This window comes from Lotus japonicus, chromosome 4 (genome assembly GCF_012489685.1).
Source record: "Lotus japonicus ecotype B-129 chromosome 4, LjGifu_v1.2".
Taxonomy (NCBI): Eukaryota; Viridiplantae; Streptophyta; class Magnoliopsida; order Fabales; family Fabaceae; genus Lotus; species Lotus japonicus.
Window position 1 is genome coordinate 5,406,512 of NC_080044.1, and position 14,659 is coordinate 5,421,170.

Genomic DNA, 14,659 nt, shown 5'->3' on the forward strand with positions numbered 1-14,659 from the left:
TTATGACTTGGAATAAAAAATTAAGTTTTGGAATTAATTATTTTAAAAACAAATTTGAAATGCCACGTAGAAAAGCTGAGTCAGCTATAAATCAAGCCACATCATCTGCTGGCAAACTTTGTCTTTAATTGGATTAAAAAAAATTTTAGGGACTCAATTTGATGCGAAAATTTTACAAGGATCATGACTGATTCCCTTTACAATTACAGGGGCCAATTGATCATTTAAGCCGAATAATTATTTGTTCACATCTCAAAATGAGGGTTTGAGGTGGAAAGAGGTGGAGGAGAAAATAAATAGGAAAAAAAGAAAAAGTAAGAGAGATAAAGTATAAGATGTGATAGATGATAAGAAGAGAGATATAGATAAATATAGGTAAAAATGAAGTGTATAAAAAAGGAGGTGTGTATATATCATTGTTGGTTTTAGTCATGTACTCATGTATTGCTGGGTTGAGGGAAAAATAAAAAAACATTAAATAATATTTTCATTATATATTTGGGTATCAACTCTGTTCGAATGGATTTACTCACGAACATGATTCGATTGTAAAATAATTCATCTTATTGTACTTGTATACCCCATTCAACCTACATTTTAGCTCTCAAATCAGTTCGGGTCAGAAGGGTTGGTCATAGGGATGGCAATGGGTCTTGGACCCATAGGATACCCGTAAAAAAATACTCACTATGAATAGGGTAAAAACCCGTTAGATGGGTATGGGTAATTACCCGCAAAAAGTAACCCTACCCGCACCCATACCCGCACACATATTGTTATTATTATTATTATTATTTTTTAGTATTATATGAACAAATCAACTTAATCTATAACTTTTAAACTTAATTATTTTAAGAAATAGGTGACTATTTAAAGTATTCATAATCATTGCTAATTTACTCCCACTTATTTTTAAAATTAGTAAGTTAATAACCTACAACTTTAGGACTATATTATAAATCCAAAATTAAAAATTAAGTTATATCTTTCTTGCTTATTCGTTCTAAAAAAATATATTCTTAGTTGAATGATTTTATTTGTTATGTAGATAATTTTTTGTATTTATATTAGTGTTTTTTATTTAAAAAGTTAGTTGTATTTTTTGTTTTCTATTAACAAAAATAGTGAAAAATATATTTTGGTTAGCTAAATTGCGGGTAATGGGCACGAGTACAGGCATATAGGTACCCAGAGGGTACGGGGACGGGCATTCGAGTTACTATCCACACAGATATGAGGACGAGTACGGGTAATTTTTTAAAACGCGGGTATAAAAATGGGTACTATAGTACCCTACCCAAACCCTACCCATTGTCATCCCACTTGGTCATATCTGGCAGGTTATGTGCATTCTAAATGTTGTCGCTGTTATTTGTACGTAAAAGGAGACTGTTTTGTAAATACACTCGTGTGGCATATAATGAATAAGTATGAGCTAGCAAACCGTACGTGTTTCACGTGTATATATTTATCTGCAGTAGTATTGTTCAATGTTCACTATTTGTTCCTGTACATCCAGAGGCTGGTCGTATAGTCGTGAAATCATCTTAATAAGGAGCAATAAATAATTGGCCCCATTTGAAAGCAATAAATAATTGGCCCCATTTGAAATTTTGAATCATGCATGAGGAACGGTCTATAAATAAGCTCAGTTGTGACGCTTATTTTCACCATTCCTTCCAAATATCCAATACTGATCTTAGTCATATATTCATAACACCAAAGCATCAGCATTAATCTATGGCTTTTTGTCACCCTATCTTTGCTTCAGCCAATAAGCCACCAATAATGTATTCTCCAAACAAAAGCTCAGATAGTAAAAGCCGTTTGATTATTGCATCGAAGCAAAATATCCATATTTTTAATAATGGAAATGGAAATGGCAAGGTAAGATTATTTTGCTTTTCTCCTCTTTATGTTATGCTCCATATTTAAATCGGAGTTTTTGAGACAATTTTATATGTACTATATATATACCTCACTCTCTTTCAATCAATCATATAGGAATCTATTGAACTCAGACATGCTAAAATTTTGGAGGAGGTTAAGCTTTTGCTGGCTAGCAAGGAAAGAAAAAATACATACGAAGGTTTATCTATGGTGGACTCCATCCAAAGATTAGGCATTGGATATCACTTTGAAGAGGAAATTGAAGCAATTCTCAAAAGCAAGCATTTGATGCTTGGCCATCAAGGAAATGGTTATGAAGAACTGTCAGAAGTTGCACTTCAATTTCGTATTTTAAGACAAGAAGGGTACTTCATATCCGCAGGTTAGTGTGCCTCTTAGTGGCAATATGGGCCTAGATAGTTGAGGTGGAAAACTATTGCATGTTCTCATATTTATTAGCGTCAACATATTATTCTGAGTGAGTGATTTTTTTATAAGCAAAATGAATTAATGGGGTACAAGCTACCCCAACTTTTACAAGAAAGCATATAGTACAAGCAAAGGTACAATGTTTTAAAATATAAAGCCAAAACATAAGATGGCAGATTATTGCACCAGCTAGGAAAAATAACATTTACTATCCATTTTATTTTTATAAGCAAAGAAAATATATTGAATGAAGTACTTGTACTTCAACCCAATACAAAGAGAAAGAGTGAAAAAGAAGAAGTAATGGAGAAGAAATATCTCAGAACCTAAAGACCCCCCGCCCAATGGAGGCACAACTTAATAAAATATGCCTCATTAAAACCTTACCAGAAAAACCCCCTTGGGAAAAACATGAAGAAGGAAAAAAGATTACATATTTTAGAAAGCCAAAGTGACACCACCAAAGGGAATTACAAAACCCACCCACTAGTTGAAGGCAGAGTAATTGCAAGGCCCAAATTCCAGCTCAAAAAATGCCAAATCCATTTCAGTGCAAATCATGATGAGATACTGTCAACACAAAGCAGAACTTTACTCCACCACAAGCCACCCTTTTGCCAATACAGCACCTTGCAAAGGTCCAATAAATTAATTACACCAACAATAGCAAGAGTACAACGGCCCTGCCAGTACTTCAGCAGTATAGAAAATCCTATTGTATATTCATCCATGTAATAGTAAATTCATCATAGCATTCATACATCCCTGCAAACATTTACTATCCATAACAACCCAATTCCTTCCATTTTTCTTTTTTTTTACATCGGAAAGATTCTCATTATTCTAAACGAGTGATGTAATATTATTTACACTTCAATTTTTTTTACATTTCATTTTTTATCTATCTCTTCATTCTCTTTCAACAGGGTCGTGGAGAAGGTAAAGCCAAATAGGCAATTGCCTTATATAGGCCCTAAAAACATAACACCTATATATATAGTATATGCTATTCAAATTTGAGAGAAGTAATGAAATAATGAAAAATCTGGTTATATTAATTGTAACGTGGGAACTAAAAAGTAAAACTTTGACAGTTATTTTTTGCATTAGTAAATTTACATTCTCAAAATTAAAAAATTAATTTGTGTTTACTTATATATAACTGTAATATGGTCCAAGTTTACACTTCACTCATTATTTCTTCCCAAAAAAGGAATTTTTCATTATTTCTACCTTGAAGTGAATTATTAAATAAGATATTTGATATTAAAATTTATATAAAAAATTAAGTCTCTTTAAAATTAATATAAAAAAATAATAATTTATACAATGTATTAAGTGAAGATTCTTGTAAAAAATTATTTTTCATTTTATGCCTCAAAATGTAACACACAGCCTTGTCTTTCAATTTCAATCATATCTCTGGTCACGCCTTTCAAAAAAATATCATTCATCACACATCTTTAAATTATTTTTTCTATCTTTTAATTCTTTATTTCTCACTAGTACTTTTTACCCGTGCAATGCACGGGGATATTCATTTTTGGGTTTTGTGTGTTTTTTTTTTGTTAAATCTATTTTCTTTAATATATTTTATTGATTAATATATATTAATTTTTTTAGACTATGAGTTCTGTATTTTTATTTTTATTAAATGTTTGTTTTTTATTTTTTTGTTGTTATTTTATTTTTATTTCATATGGTAGATTAATATTTTTTGTCTTTATTGATTAGTTTATCTCAGCTAGTTGAAGTAACATTGATGCCTTAAGAATATGTGTTTTTTTTTACAATTGACATTATTTCATAGAGAATAAAACTGAGTGCTTAATATTTTACATTTTTTGTAAAAATATCTTATGTAGGATTTTAATTTGATTAGATAATTTGATGTAGGGTTTAAAATCAATCTTGAAAGTTACAATTTTTTTAACTTCCTCTAAATTAATCTCTTAATTTATATGTAACATCTAAATTGTATTAATTTATTTTATTTTAGTGTCATGATTAGATACTTTGATGTAGGGTTTTAAACCAATGTTGAAGGTTACAAATTTTTTAACTTCTTCTAAATTATTCTCTTAATATTTATGTAACTTCTAAATTGCATTAAATTTATTTTACATTTTTGTGTGGTCATAAAAATACGTAGCCAATATGCACATTTAAGAGACTTTTAATTTTCTATGCAATAATAGAGAGCATATGACAATATGATTGTAGAATATGAGAGGTTATTGTAACATCATTAGGTAATTTAAAGTGAGAATTAATTGAACTTTTAAAGGTTTATATTTGTTAACTTTTTATAATTTAATTTCTTAAAAAAATGAAACTCCTAAATTGCCTTTATTTATTTTTTAACATCTTTGGTGGTTATAATAGTATGCAGCTATTATGCATATTTAAGACATATTTAAAGGAATGCGAATGGTTTTTTGTTTTTGGGAAAATCTTTATTAGGCACTTTGAATTTGGATATAAATTTTTTAAAGTATTTTATTAATTTTTATGTATCTCTTAAATGATAATACTTTTTTTAACACCTTTGTATGCTCATAATTTATGTAACCAATATGCATTTTTAGGTAATATTTTACTTCCTCATCGAGAAAAGGTAATATTTTACTAACATTTTTTCATTTTGGTTTATATTTAATCATATTATTTTAAATATTTAGACGTTATATATTTTTTCAGTCATATTTTTTGTTCTGTTAAAAAAAAGGTCCTATTTTCGGTTCTTATTCAAAGATAAATTGAAATGGTATGTTAATATTTAAAGCATCATACCATAAAGATAAGCATAGAAGTGAGTTTAAAAAAAAAACATAGAAGTGTAAAAGTTTTATTTGACATTTAAAAAAACTTTAACGGTTGTAAAATTGGATAAGCATAGAAGTGTAAAAGTTTTTTGCCATTAATTTTCAATTTTTTTCACTTTTATTCCTTAAGATTAAAGTTAGGCTGATTATTCTTTCTCAAATACTCTGTCATCTGCATATACTTTGTTATTTAAATTATGTTAAATTATGTGTAATAAGTATGTGTAGAATGATTCAAAAAAAAAAGTATGGGTAGAACAGTTAAAATTGCGTCAAATTTTGCACGTTCTCCAATTTTTTTGGTGCAATTTTTTATGAAGTTTGTGTCCTTTTAAACTTGTGTTATTTTTTAATTTTAAAATTGTTTAATTTACGGCACTGAAATCAATTTACAAAATTGGCAATGAAAACTAATCTAAAATTAGAGTTTTAGGAAGGAAATAAACGAACTACAATACTTCCACTAAGCATACCGATGCAATTTTTAAAAGGTAAAGGAAATTCTTAAATTATAAGTGAGTATGTTTTCTCTCCAAAACCTACATGAACCACAGTTGGATCTCTCTTTTTAATCACCCACCAGATCTTGCTTTCGTATTGTAAGTTGTTTGCTTAAACAAATTGAAGCCATCCACCCTTCAAGACGCATTCGCCTGGCCTTCTCTTACACCAGGTTAAATCACAAAAAAAATCTTCTTTTGCATGTATTCATCCCTCAGGACACAATGTGGTGGTGTATGAGGAAGAATTTCTCCATGAACCAATGCAACAGGCAATGTCTGCATTTATTTTTTTGAATTTAAAAATCAATGTTCAATAAGTTATGAAATGGAAATCTATATAAAGAAATTTATGAAGTGTACAATACCTTTTTGTTTTGGTAGGTGTCAGAGATGTGAAGGTTTGATTCATGATAGATTAACTGGCCATTTAAGTTGTCAGCTCCGTGTTCGTTAGGACCACTATCATAGCCAGATGGTACCTCTTCATCATCTCCCCATCCAAATTCATATCTTAATGGAGGGGTTCTATATCTGACATTCATAAAATCTCTATCTTGGACCTCAAATAATCGGAATTCAGTCCCTCCAAGATAAAAAAGTTTAAGCCATCCACCATATTGTAGACCATAATATTGTTGGAGGCTTAACCGTCCATTTGTCAGTGCAAACACAGTGTTGTTAAACTTTCTGAGTCGAACATTGAAGGAATTGTGTAGTGGATCCATCAACCTAATTATTTCAGTTATCTGTAGGTAGCAACCCACATGTCTGGTAGCTCAACATATTTCTGTAAATTTTAATCCGTTGCTTAATTAAAACACAAACACTCCATTGAAAAGAATATACTCAATATATCATTTGTAAATAACACCAAGCCCAAATTTGAATCATTCTAGCCAAGGGAAACATAATGCTTACCTCGAAGATAATACATGCTATGGCACAAAGAGGAACAATCCTAAGACTCATCCATCACAAAAATCTTTCAAGTCTTCTGTTAAAAAATGTGAGGTCGCTTTTTCTTTGATTCTCCAAGGCAAAAACAGCATCCTCATAAGTTATTGGAAGCGATGACAGAAAGAACACATCTAAAGTCATAGGAGTGTTATCATGTAAGTCTGATGTAAAAAAAAAGATGAAAAAATCCTTTCGAGCAATAAACAATCTATTAATACTTGACTTGAATTTCCAAAAGATAAGTTCATGAATTAGAAAGAAACAAATCGTGGCTCAGTAAAAAATTGTGAAAATTTTAAAATGGTATGGAATGGGGTGAAACTTGAAAGAGAAAATAAAACTGTAAAAAGGATGACTCATACCTTCATGAGACAATAACGACGCTACACACTATAAGAGAAAAGAAAATGGAGTTAATAAGGGAATGAAGATGCCAAACAGTGGAAAACGAAAACCATAAAAAGGTTCTGAAGGCCATAAAACTAATTTATTCAATAGTTTCAAGTATTGTACCATATTCGACACCGTGATGCTCTCTATGATTCAGGTTTAGTCTCTATGGCTCGCACCCTCAAAATCATGGCTGAAAATCATCTCGAGCATTCACCTTCCGCGCCATCTTTGCCTGCATATTCAAGAAAACTGGTCAGCTATCTCTCAGAAATGGGATTGAAAGTTTTGGCCTTGTTCTAGAAAGAAATGACATGGCAGAGATAGAAAGTCAGGATAACAAAAACAAAATAAAGAAGAGAAATATAGAAAAGAGAGACAAAAATAGTGAATTATCACAGATCATACTGAACTAAACCTACCTCCTCTAATATGTCAAAAATTCACTTAATCAGGAAAAAAATTAGATGACAATGCAAATTTTAATTTCGTTGTTCATCATCTTCCACCTTCAAGCCCTTCTCTCTCACGAAAAGACAAATGGAAATGAAGAGGATATGGCTTTGATTTGGTTCGTATCACATCTGGATTCACCGCTTCAGTTTCGGAGGATAAAGTTTCTTTCTTCTGTGAGAATAACACCTTGACTACATGAGCCTTTAATGGTTTTACCAAATGAAGGCCAAAGTTGTCTATCAGCAAGAGTGCAAATTATAACAGGATATCAATACGTAAAAAAAGGTTGAATAACCCTCATGAAAAGTGATGTTGCTTGAGGTAGGGTGTGTTATCATCTCTATGCCATCCAATGCTTCTCTCTTCCAGAAAATCCATAATCATACAAAAGAGTATCAAAGAGATGGTAAAAAATGCTAGTCACAGAAGGCAAACATTGGATTAGAGTGAGGCAACCAACCTGATTAAACTGGTCAATTCAGCTAACAGCTCATACTCACATTTGGAAAACTCCTCTAGCTTGTCTTTCAAGCTTTATGTCACCCAATTTGTAAAATAAATAGATAAAGCAAACAAATCATAGTCTAGAGGGGTAGTTGACAGATTCAGAACAGAGAAAAAAAAAACAAAGAATCTGAGGACAGTAAATTCGAGAAGAAACCCTTACGACAGATTAGTGAAGCCGCAAATCTGCCAAGAAGAAAATAATGTGAAGCTAAAAAGGGCTGCGATTAAGACACAATACCTGCGAAGAACAAAACACGGTGAGGAAGAACATAAAGAAAAAACATAAAAATATTGAATAGACCTGTAGTGCACATACAGGACAATGAAGCAAGGAATCTGTGAAGAACAAAAAAGACGTGAAAGGAAAATCAAAGCTAAGGAAACCATATAAATAACCAATTGAAGGGAAATCCAGAAGATCGCACCTCAACCCTACAGGAGCGCAGCCAGAGCGACATTCACGGGATATTTCCCTAAACCAAGGCTTCAACCCAGAGCAGAGTAAGAAGAGCGGATTCACAAATAGGGATAAAATGGAGGAGAAGAAGATTTTTATCACCTGTTGTGCGAATCTCGCAGTCGATTCCTCAGTTATTAATGGACGGAACAAATTCTTCAGTTCGCCATCCACCTATCTCCCCTACCTCGCACGCCGCCGGAGCCCTCAGGGTCTTCACCTCGTCGCCGATGCCGATGCCGATGCCGATGCCGCTGCGGGAAAAACGACAGCCACAACTTTGGGGTTAAAGAGAGGGCCTTGCGATTTAATGGGGAGAGGAATCTCTGGCCTCAACATCGCAAACAAAGAAATAGAAGAGGGAGAGAGGCGAAGAGAGTGAAGATGGAGAGTGGAGACATTCCAACTTCCAAGTGAACGGAAAAGACGGACAGCTCAGAAACAAAACGGAAGCTAGTGGAAAACAAAATGGAAAAAAGAAACGTAAGAAAGGGGAAAGGCTGAGGGAAAATGTGCTTCAACGGCTAGGATCGAATCTTGAGGAAATAATGTGTACTTTTACTAAAATGTTCATGCTAAAAATTAGATTGTTGTGCATTAAGTTGTTAAATGACTGGTTTGCCCTCAAGGCTGCAGAAACTCTGCTTTTATATATATTATAGATAGATAGATAGATTATAGATAGATAGATAGATAGATATGGACTCCATTTACAATTTAAATGGAGAGCCGACAAAACTTTAAGTGCATTCATTTACCCACATTCAAACATTCATATTCTACACCCGTGAGTTAGCCTCATGGTGTGCAAGATCGGGCTCACTATAAAGTCATTAGTCGAGTTAGTGTTTTTTTTTTAGCTTTTGAAATTATAATCCGGTTCAACCCACCAGCTGCTTGGTTAGGTTAGGCGAGTCACTTTTATTTTAAGAAAAATCAAAAGGATGATAAAAAATAGAAAAAAGTTCTAAAAATAAATAAAGTGTTAAAATCTTAATGTATTATTACAATAGAAGGTTCATTAATAAAAAAACTGAACTCATTATACTAATGAAATTATTTTGGTTTTTTATATTGACTAATAAATAAACATTTAAATGAAAATAGTGAACTGACTAAAAAACTAATTTAACTCACTTTCCCTTCTTATTTTTCTTATTTTCATATCACATCACCTATCATGTCTCTTATTTCTTTTCATCTCTTTTATCTCACATGTGTGAGTGAATTCTGAGTGTGAATGAACTTTTATCCATATTCATTCAAAAACTTTACCCACAAAGAGAAAGTGAGATAGATAAAAAGAGACGAAAATAAATGATTATGTAATAGAAAAGATAAGAGAGAATATTAAAAGAAATTGTTGGAAAGTGTCTTTTGTATTCGAGGAGAAAGTCTAATGTAATCCTTTGGTACCGAAAATTCAGCACTTATTATCCTCCGATCAATATTCAGTATTTCATTTCAAAAAAAAATATTCAGTATTTTTTTTTAAGAAAGAAGAAAAACTAACCCATCATGCATGGAACATTTATCTTTGCTTATATAGGGGGAGTTCATACTATTATTAAATTGCTATATGGTCTAATTCATTGTTGACATGCACCCACCTTGTTCTTGATACTTTTTGTTTGCTGCATATCTTAGACATATTTGGCAAGTTCTTAGACGACAAAGGCAAGCTCAAACACACGCTTTTTGAAGACATTGATGGGTTAATTGCCTTGTTTGAAGCCTCTCATTTAAGCATAGAAGGGGAACACTCTCTCGATGAAGCAGGGGAGTTCTGCCGCAAGTATCTTCATGGATGGATGTCAACATTTCATGATCATCTTCTAGTTAAAGTAGTTAACCAAACACTACAATACCCTATTCATAAAAGCTTGTCAAGGTTCATGCCCACATGCTTGCAATTAGAAAATGCAGGATGGACAAGTTCTTTACATGAACTCTCTGAAATTGACACCCAAATGATTAGCTATTTGCATCTAAAGGAAATTTCTTCAGTTTCCAAGTGAGTTCCCGTAAACTTATGATCTTTTATCTTGCACAAAATTTTAACTTTTGAACTTATGGGCAGTTCTATGTGCACCATGTTAAAAACTAGTTCACTCATAAATTTGCACGTTTTTACAACAAACATTCAGTACATGTTATTTACAATATATTCTTTATGTATGCTAAAACTAATTTGCAGAGAAACTCTTTATTTGTCAACGATATTTTTCATGGCCTTAAACAAAGCCTTAACTTATTACAGTAATGATGAATGTACTAATGTAATAATGTATCTACTATCATGTTATAGATGGTGGAAGGAGCTTGGTTTGGCAAATGACTTGAAGTTTGCGAGGAATGAACCAATCAAATGGTACATGTGGCCCATGGCATGCCTACCAGATCCACGTTTCTCGGAAGAAAGGACTGAGCTCACAAAACCACTATCCCTAATCTACATCATTGATGATATATTTGATTTCCATGGAAACATTGAAGAACTTAGCCTTTTCACTGATGCTGTCAAGAGGTAAGTTTGTTTTGCATACAACATTCTTCTGTGTTATTCAATTTCACTTCTAATTAAGATAATTCTTTGTCAACAGATGGGACTTGGCAGCCGTGGAGCAATTACCAGATTGCATGAAAGTGTGCTTCAAGGTTCTCTATGACATAACCAATGAATTTGCATTCAAGACCCAAGTCAAACATGGGTGGAATCCTATAGTCACCTTAACCAAATCGGTAAACTTTCACTAAATTTCAAAACTTATGTGATCGATGATAGTAAAACATTTTATTTCATGAAAGTGCTAAATGCTCAATTTCATCCCTGGAAAAAACAAGCGACGGACAAGTTAGTTATTAGAGGAAGGAAATACTCCTGCAGTCTTTGATCATGTCATCAAATGTCGGTCAAGTTACCAATGTTTTATTTGACCGCAAAATTAAATGGCCAACATTGGACACAAATAAAAACCAAAAAGAGAGCATTCACTCCATTTCATGATGTACAAATGATATCTTTCACGTGTACATGTATTTGTAGTTTGGGCATTTCCTTTGGTACAAGCAATTTTTTTTTGGTCAAATACAGGAGTGACATGTACCAGTAACAAAATTACACGTATTAATAATATTATGGACTTATTGAAACTCTGAACCAATATTGTAATTATAAATTAATCCCAGAACCTTCTAATTTTCAAATTCAGTCCTGCTGTTGCAATGTCCCCTTCACTTGCACGCCTCTTCCACTCTCTTCTCCTCCTAGCACTTCCCTTCGAACTCTAGCCACCGACCAACCTCCTCTGCTTCTCTTCCACTCTTTGTCTGTGTTTGTGTTTTTTTTTAAGCCAAAATTGAATTAAAGGAAATACTATGAGCATTTCAATCCATGTACAAAGAAGCACAAAGCTAAGAGAAGAGAAAGGAAGCTACTGTACAAATAAAAACCAGAAAATCCAATTCCCCACTAATCCATTGGCAGCAGCCACGGACCCTTACAATTAAAAGAAAACAGGGCAATCTTCCAAAGATCAACGCAAACCCTCTAGTGGAAATTTACCACGCACCCTCACTGCCCATTCGCACAAGGAATAAACCAGAGGTAGACAGGTTTCTGCTGACAGAGAGAATTCAAAATTTCCATATCAGAGATACTTCAAACAGCTCCTTGGGTTGTTAATTCAATCACACATGGAGGTGTTTAAGATGGTTGGAATATTCAACTGAAATGGAGAGCTTGCGGAGTGAGCGACGACCGGTGGTGGAAGCGGCGCGAGTACTGGTTGGCTTTGCAGATCTGCTTCGCTGGGAAAGGAGGGAGCGTGTGGGTGGCTCCTGGCCTCTGGGAGGTTGAGGATGGCAGTCGGTTGGTCGGCGGCGTGGGTTAAGTCAGCGACGGTGGTGCCCAGAGAGTGCGGCGGCGCGGCCTTGGAGGGACACCCAAGAAGAATCGCGAGGGCTGGGGAAGCACGGCGCGGGCGTGGTCGCTGAGGACGCGGCAGAGCACGCGTGGGCACGGCGGCAGAGCAAAGGAGGGTGCGGCGGCGGCTGCTGTTTGGGAGAGGAGGAGATGACGAAAAATTAAAAATTAAAGAATTAGGTCAAAAAAGAGAGGATCTGGAGGTGGGGTTGCTGTTTGATGATGGATCGGGGATGGAGAATATGGGTCTGGGAATGACTATGTTTTACATAATTAGTAAAAAATATGAGGGCATATTTAGTAAGTTAAAATTCAGTTGGGTTATAATATAAATAGTGTAAACAAGATCTGGTCAACACTTGTCATATTAAGTGTTTATGCATTATTGGTACACTTCACTCCTGTAGCCTACACTCACATGAATTTATGGGCACCCAAGCATGCACATGTAGTTTGTACCTAATTTGATTTGATTATGACAGTGGTTAAGGCTCTTCAATGCGTTCCTACAAGAAGCAAAATGGTTTGCTTCAGGGCACGTGCCAGAAGCAGAGGAGTACTTGAAGAATGGAATAGTGAGCACTGGGGTGCACGTGATCCTTGTGCATGCTTTTTTTTTCAGAGGTCAAGGTTTAACTGAAGAAAACGTGACTCTAATGGAAGAGTTCCCAAGCATTGTATCGACAACCGCCACAATTCTAAGATTGTGTGATGACCTTGAAGGGGACAAGGTATGAACAAAACTAATTAAAGAAATTCACTGTCCATGAATTAATTCCTAAATTTAGATCACAAATTTTGATAAAAATATAATATTGTAAAACTGGCATCAACTCACTTAGCTTAAAGCATCAACACTTGTCTGAGTTGATACAAAGTGTTAATTATTGCAGGCAGGGACGGAGCCTGAAAAAATAGGTAAAGGGGCAAAAATTTGAAACATTAAGTATAATTAATAATGATTAATTAAATAAGATATGTAAATTTGGTTAGAGACAAATATAACATTTGAATACTATTCTAATAAGACCTGATTTTGTCCCTGATTGCAGGATGTTAAATGTGATGGTAATGATGGGTCATATTTGAGGTGCTACATGAAGGAGCACCCTGGAGTTTCTGATGAACAAGCAAGGGAGCACATCAATCAACGGATTTCAGATGCATGGAAACAACTCAACCGAGAATGCATGACCCCAAATTCGTTACCATCTTCTTTCACCAAACTTTGTCTCAATGCTGCTAGGATGGTACCTGTAATGTACAGTTATGATGGCAATAGTCCATCAAAGCTAGAGGAGTATGTCAAATCATTGATTTATCGTAGTTCCTCCATGCAAAAATCAGTAAGATCAGATTCAGACTACAGTTTCATGAAATAATTTTAGAAGGTGATCGAGTAGATTTAAGTGTGTATTTAATCTAGTTATTGATCACCATTCTTGTGTATGTATAATGCTGATAAATATATTTTTGAGTTAAATAAGTTTTTTAATCTCCTCATTAGGGTAATGTCTGGTTTTGGTCTTTTGCTCGAATCCTTCGTTTCTTAAAGGAGGTTATTTGTTCTTTGCGTAATCATACCTCAGGTGATGTGCTTATGTGAACTGTGGTACGTTGTTCTAGTGACACTCCGATGGGTATATTAGTTAGATGCTTATGTTGATCCCAACTTGGTGTAACATTGTATAAAATGCTTATGTTCCCAGCTTGACGATTAACATATGTATAAAAAGAAAAGTTTATTAGTAGTCATATAACTTAAACCCTAAATTGATTTGTCTTAGGCTCTTAGCTAGGTGGGATGTAGAGGAAAGAACAAAAAACAAAAGGAGATTTGAGGAAGAAGGTTTAGGTGGGAAATAGAAGAAAGGGCGAAAAGCAGAAGGAAATTTGAGGAAGAAGAAACCAGGGAAGGAATAACTATAGAAGTGCAATGAAAGCGTCAAGATCTTACGGTGACAAAAGAACCCTCGATGTCATCTTTGTCCTCCTCACATTCGTGACGGAGATGATGTAGCTATGCAGAGAGCATGCTTCTCCTCACCTTGATGACTCAAAAGAACCTTGAAAGAAAGGTTACAAACGAGCAGAAATTAGGAGGTGACAAGCAAGTTGCATCCTCAAAATTATCTTTGTCCTCCTCACATTCGCCAGGGAGAGGATAAAGTTTTGGGGAAAGACTTCTCCTCACTTTGGTGAGTCAAAAGAGCCTGGATAGAAGGTTTTGAATGAGCAAAAATTGAGATGTAAATTCAATATTCCATAAATCTCCTACTCCTTTCAACATGTACTTCGAAGCCTTAGAGTCTCATTTTTC

General features: G+C 34.0%; 1 protein-coding gene and 1 long non-coding RNA gene across 18 annotated transcripts; one reads left to right on the top strand and one right to left on the bottom strand.

Moving 5' to 3' along the window:
* The first annotated feature begins 1,703 nt into the window (after positions 1–1,703).
* Positions 1,704–14,175, top strand: LOC130714596 ((3S,6E)-nerolidol synthase 1-like). The gene is made up of 7 exons (XM_057564503.1): positions 1,704–1,887; positions 2,005–2,272; positions 10,062–10,428; positions 10,723–10,941; positions 11,018–11,156; positions 12,822–13,070; positions 13,392–14,175. Exons 1-7 carry the CDS (start codon positions 1,741–1,743, stop codon positions 13,719–13,721), a joined length of 1,719 nt encoding a protein of 572 aa, XP_057420486.1. The 5' UTR covers positions 1,704–1,740; the 3' UTR covers positions 13,722–14,175.
* On the bottom strand, positions 5,581–8,881 carry LOC130714597 (uncharacterized). 17 transcript variants are annotated; one of them, XR_009011356.1, is made up of 9 exons: positions 8,517–8,881; positions 8,383–8,430; positions 8,118–8,195; positions 7,911–7,982; positions 7,118–7,812; positions 6,967–6,994; positions 6,566–6,735; positions 6,013–6,434; positions 5,581–5,923 (listed from the first exon to the last, which is right to left on the bottom strand). It is a non-coding gene; the product is annotated as an uncharacterized LOC130714597 (long non-coding RNA). The 17 variants fall into 17 exon arrangements; XR_009011357.1 differs by adding an exon at positions 8,274–8,293 and having other exon boundaries at positions 7,118–7,982; XR_009011360.1 differs by having other exon boundaries at positions 7,118–7,229; positions 8,517–8,878.
* Positions 14,176–14,659: the final 484 nt, after the last annotated feature.

Excerpts from the sequence above, each read along its gene's own strand:
- LOC130714596 (XM_057564503.1), top strand. The coding sequence starts at position 1,741 with ATGGCTTTTTGTCACCCTATCTTTGCTTCAGCCAATAAGCCACCAATA. Across the intron at positions 1,888-2,004 it reads ATGGAAATGGAAATGGCAAG|GAATCTATTGAACTCAGACA; the intron begins GTAAGATTATTT and ends TCAATCATATAG. Across the intron at positions 2,273-10,061 it reads AGGGTACTTCATATCCGCAG|ACATATTTGGCAAGTTCTTA; the intron begins GTTAGTGTGCCT and ends TGCATATCTTAG.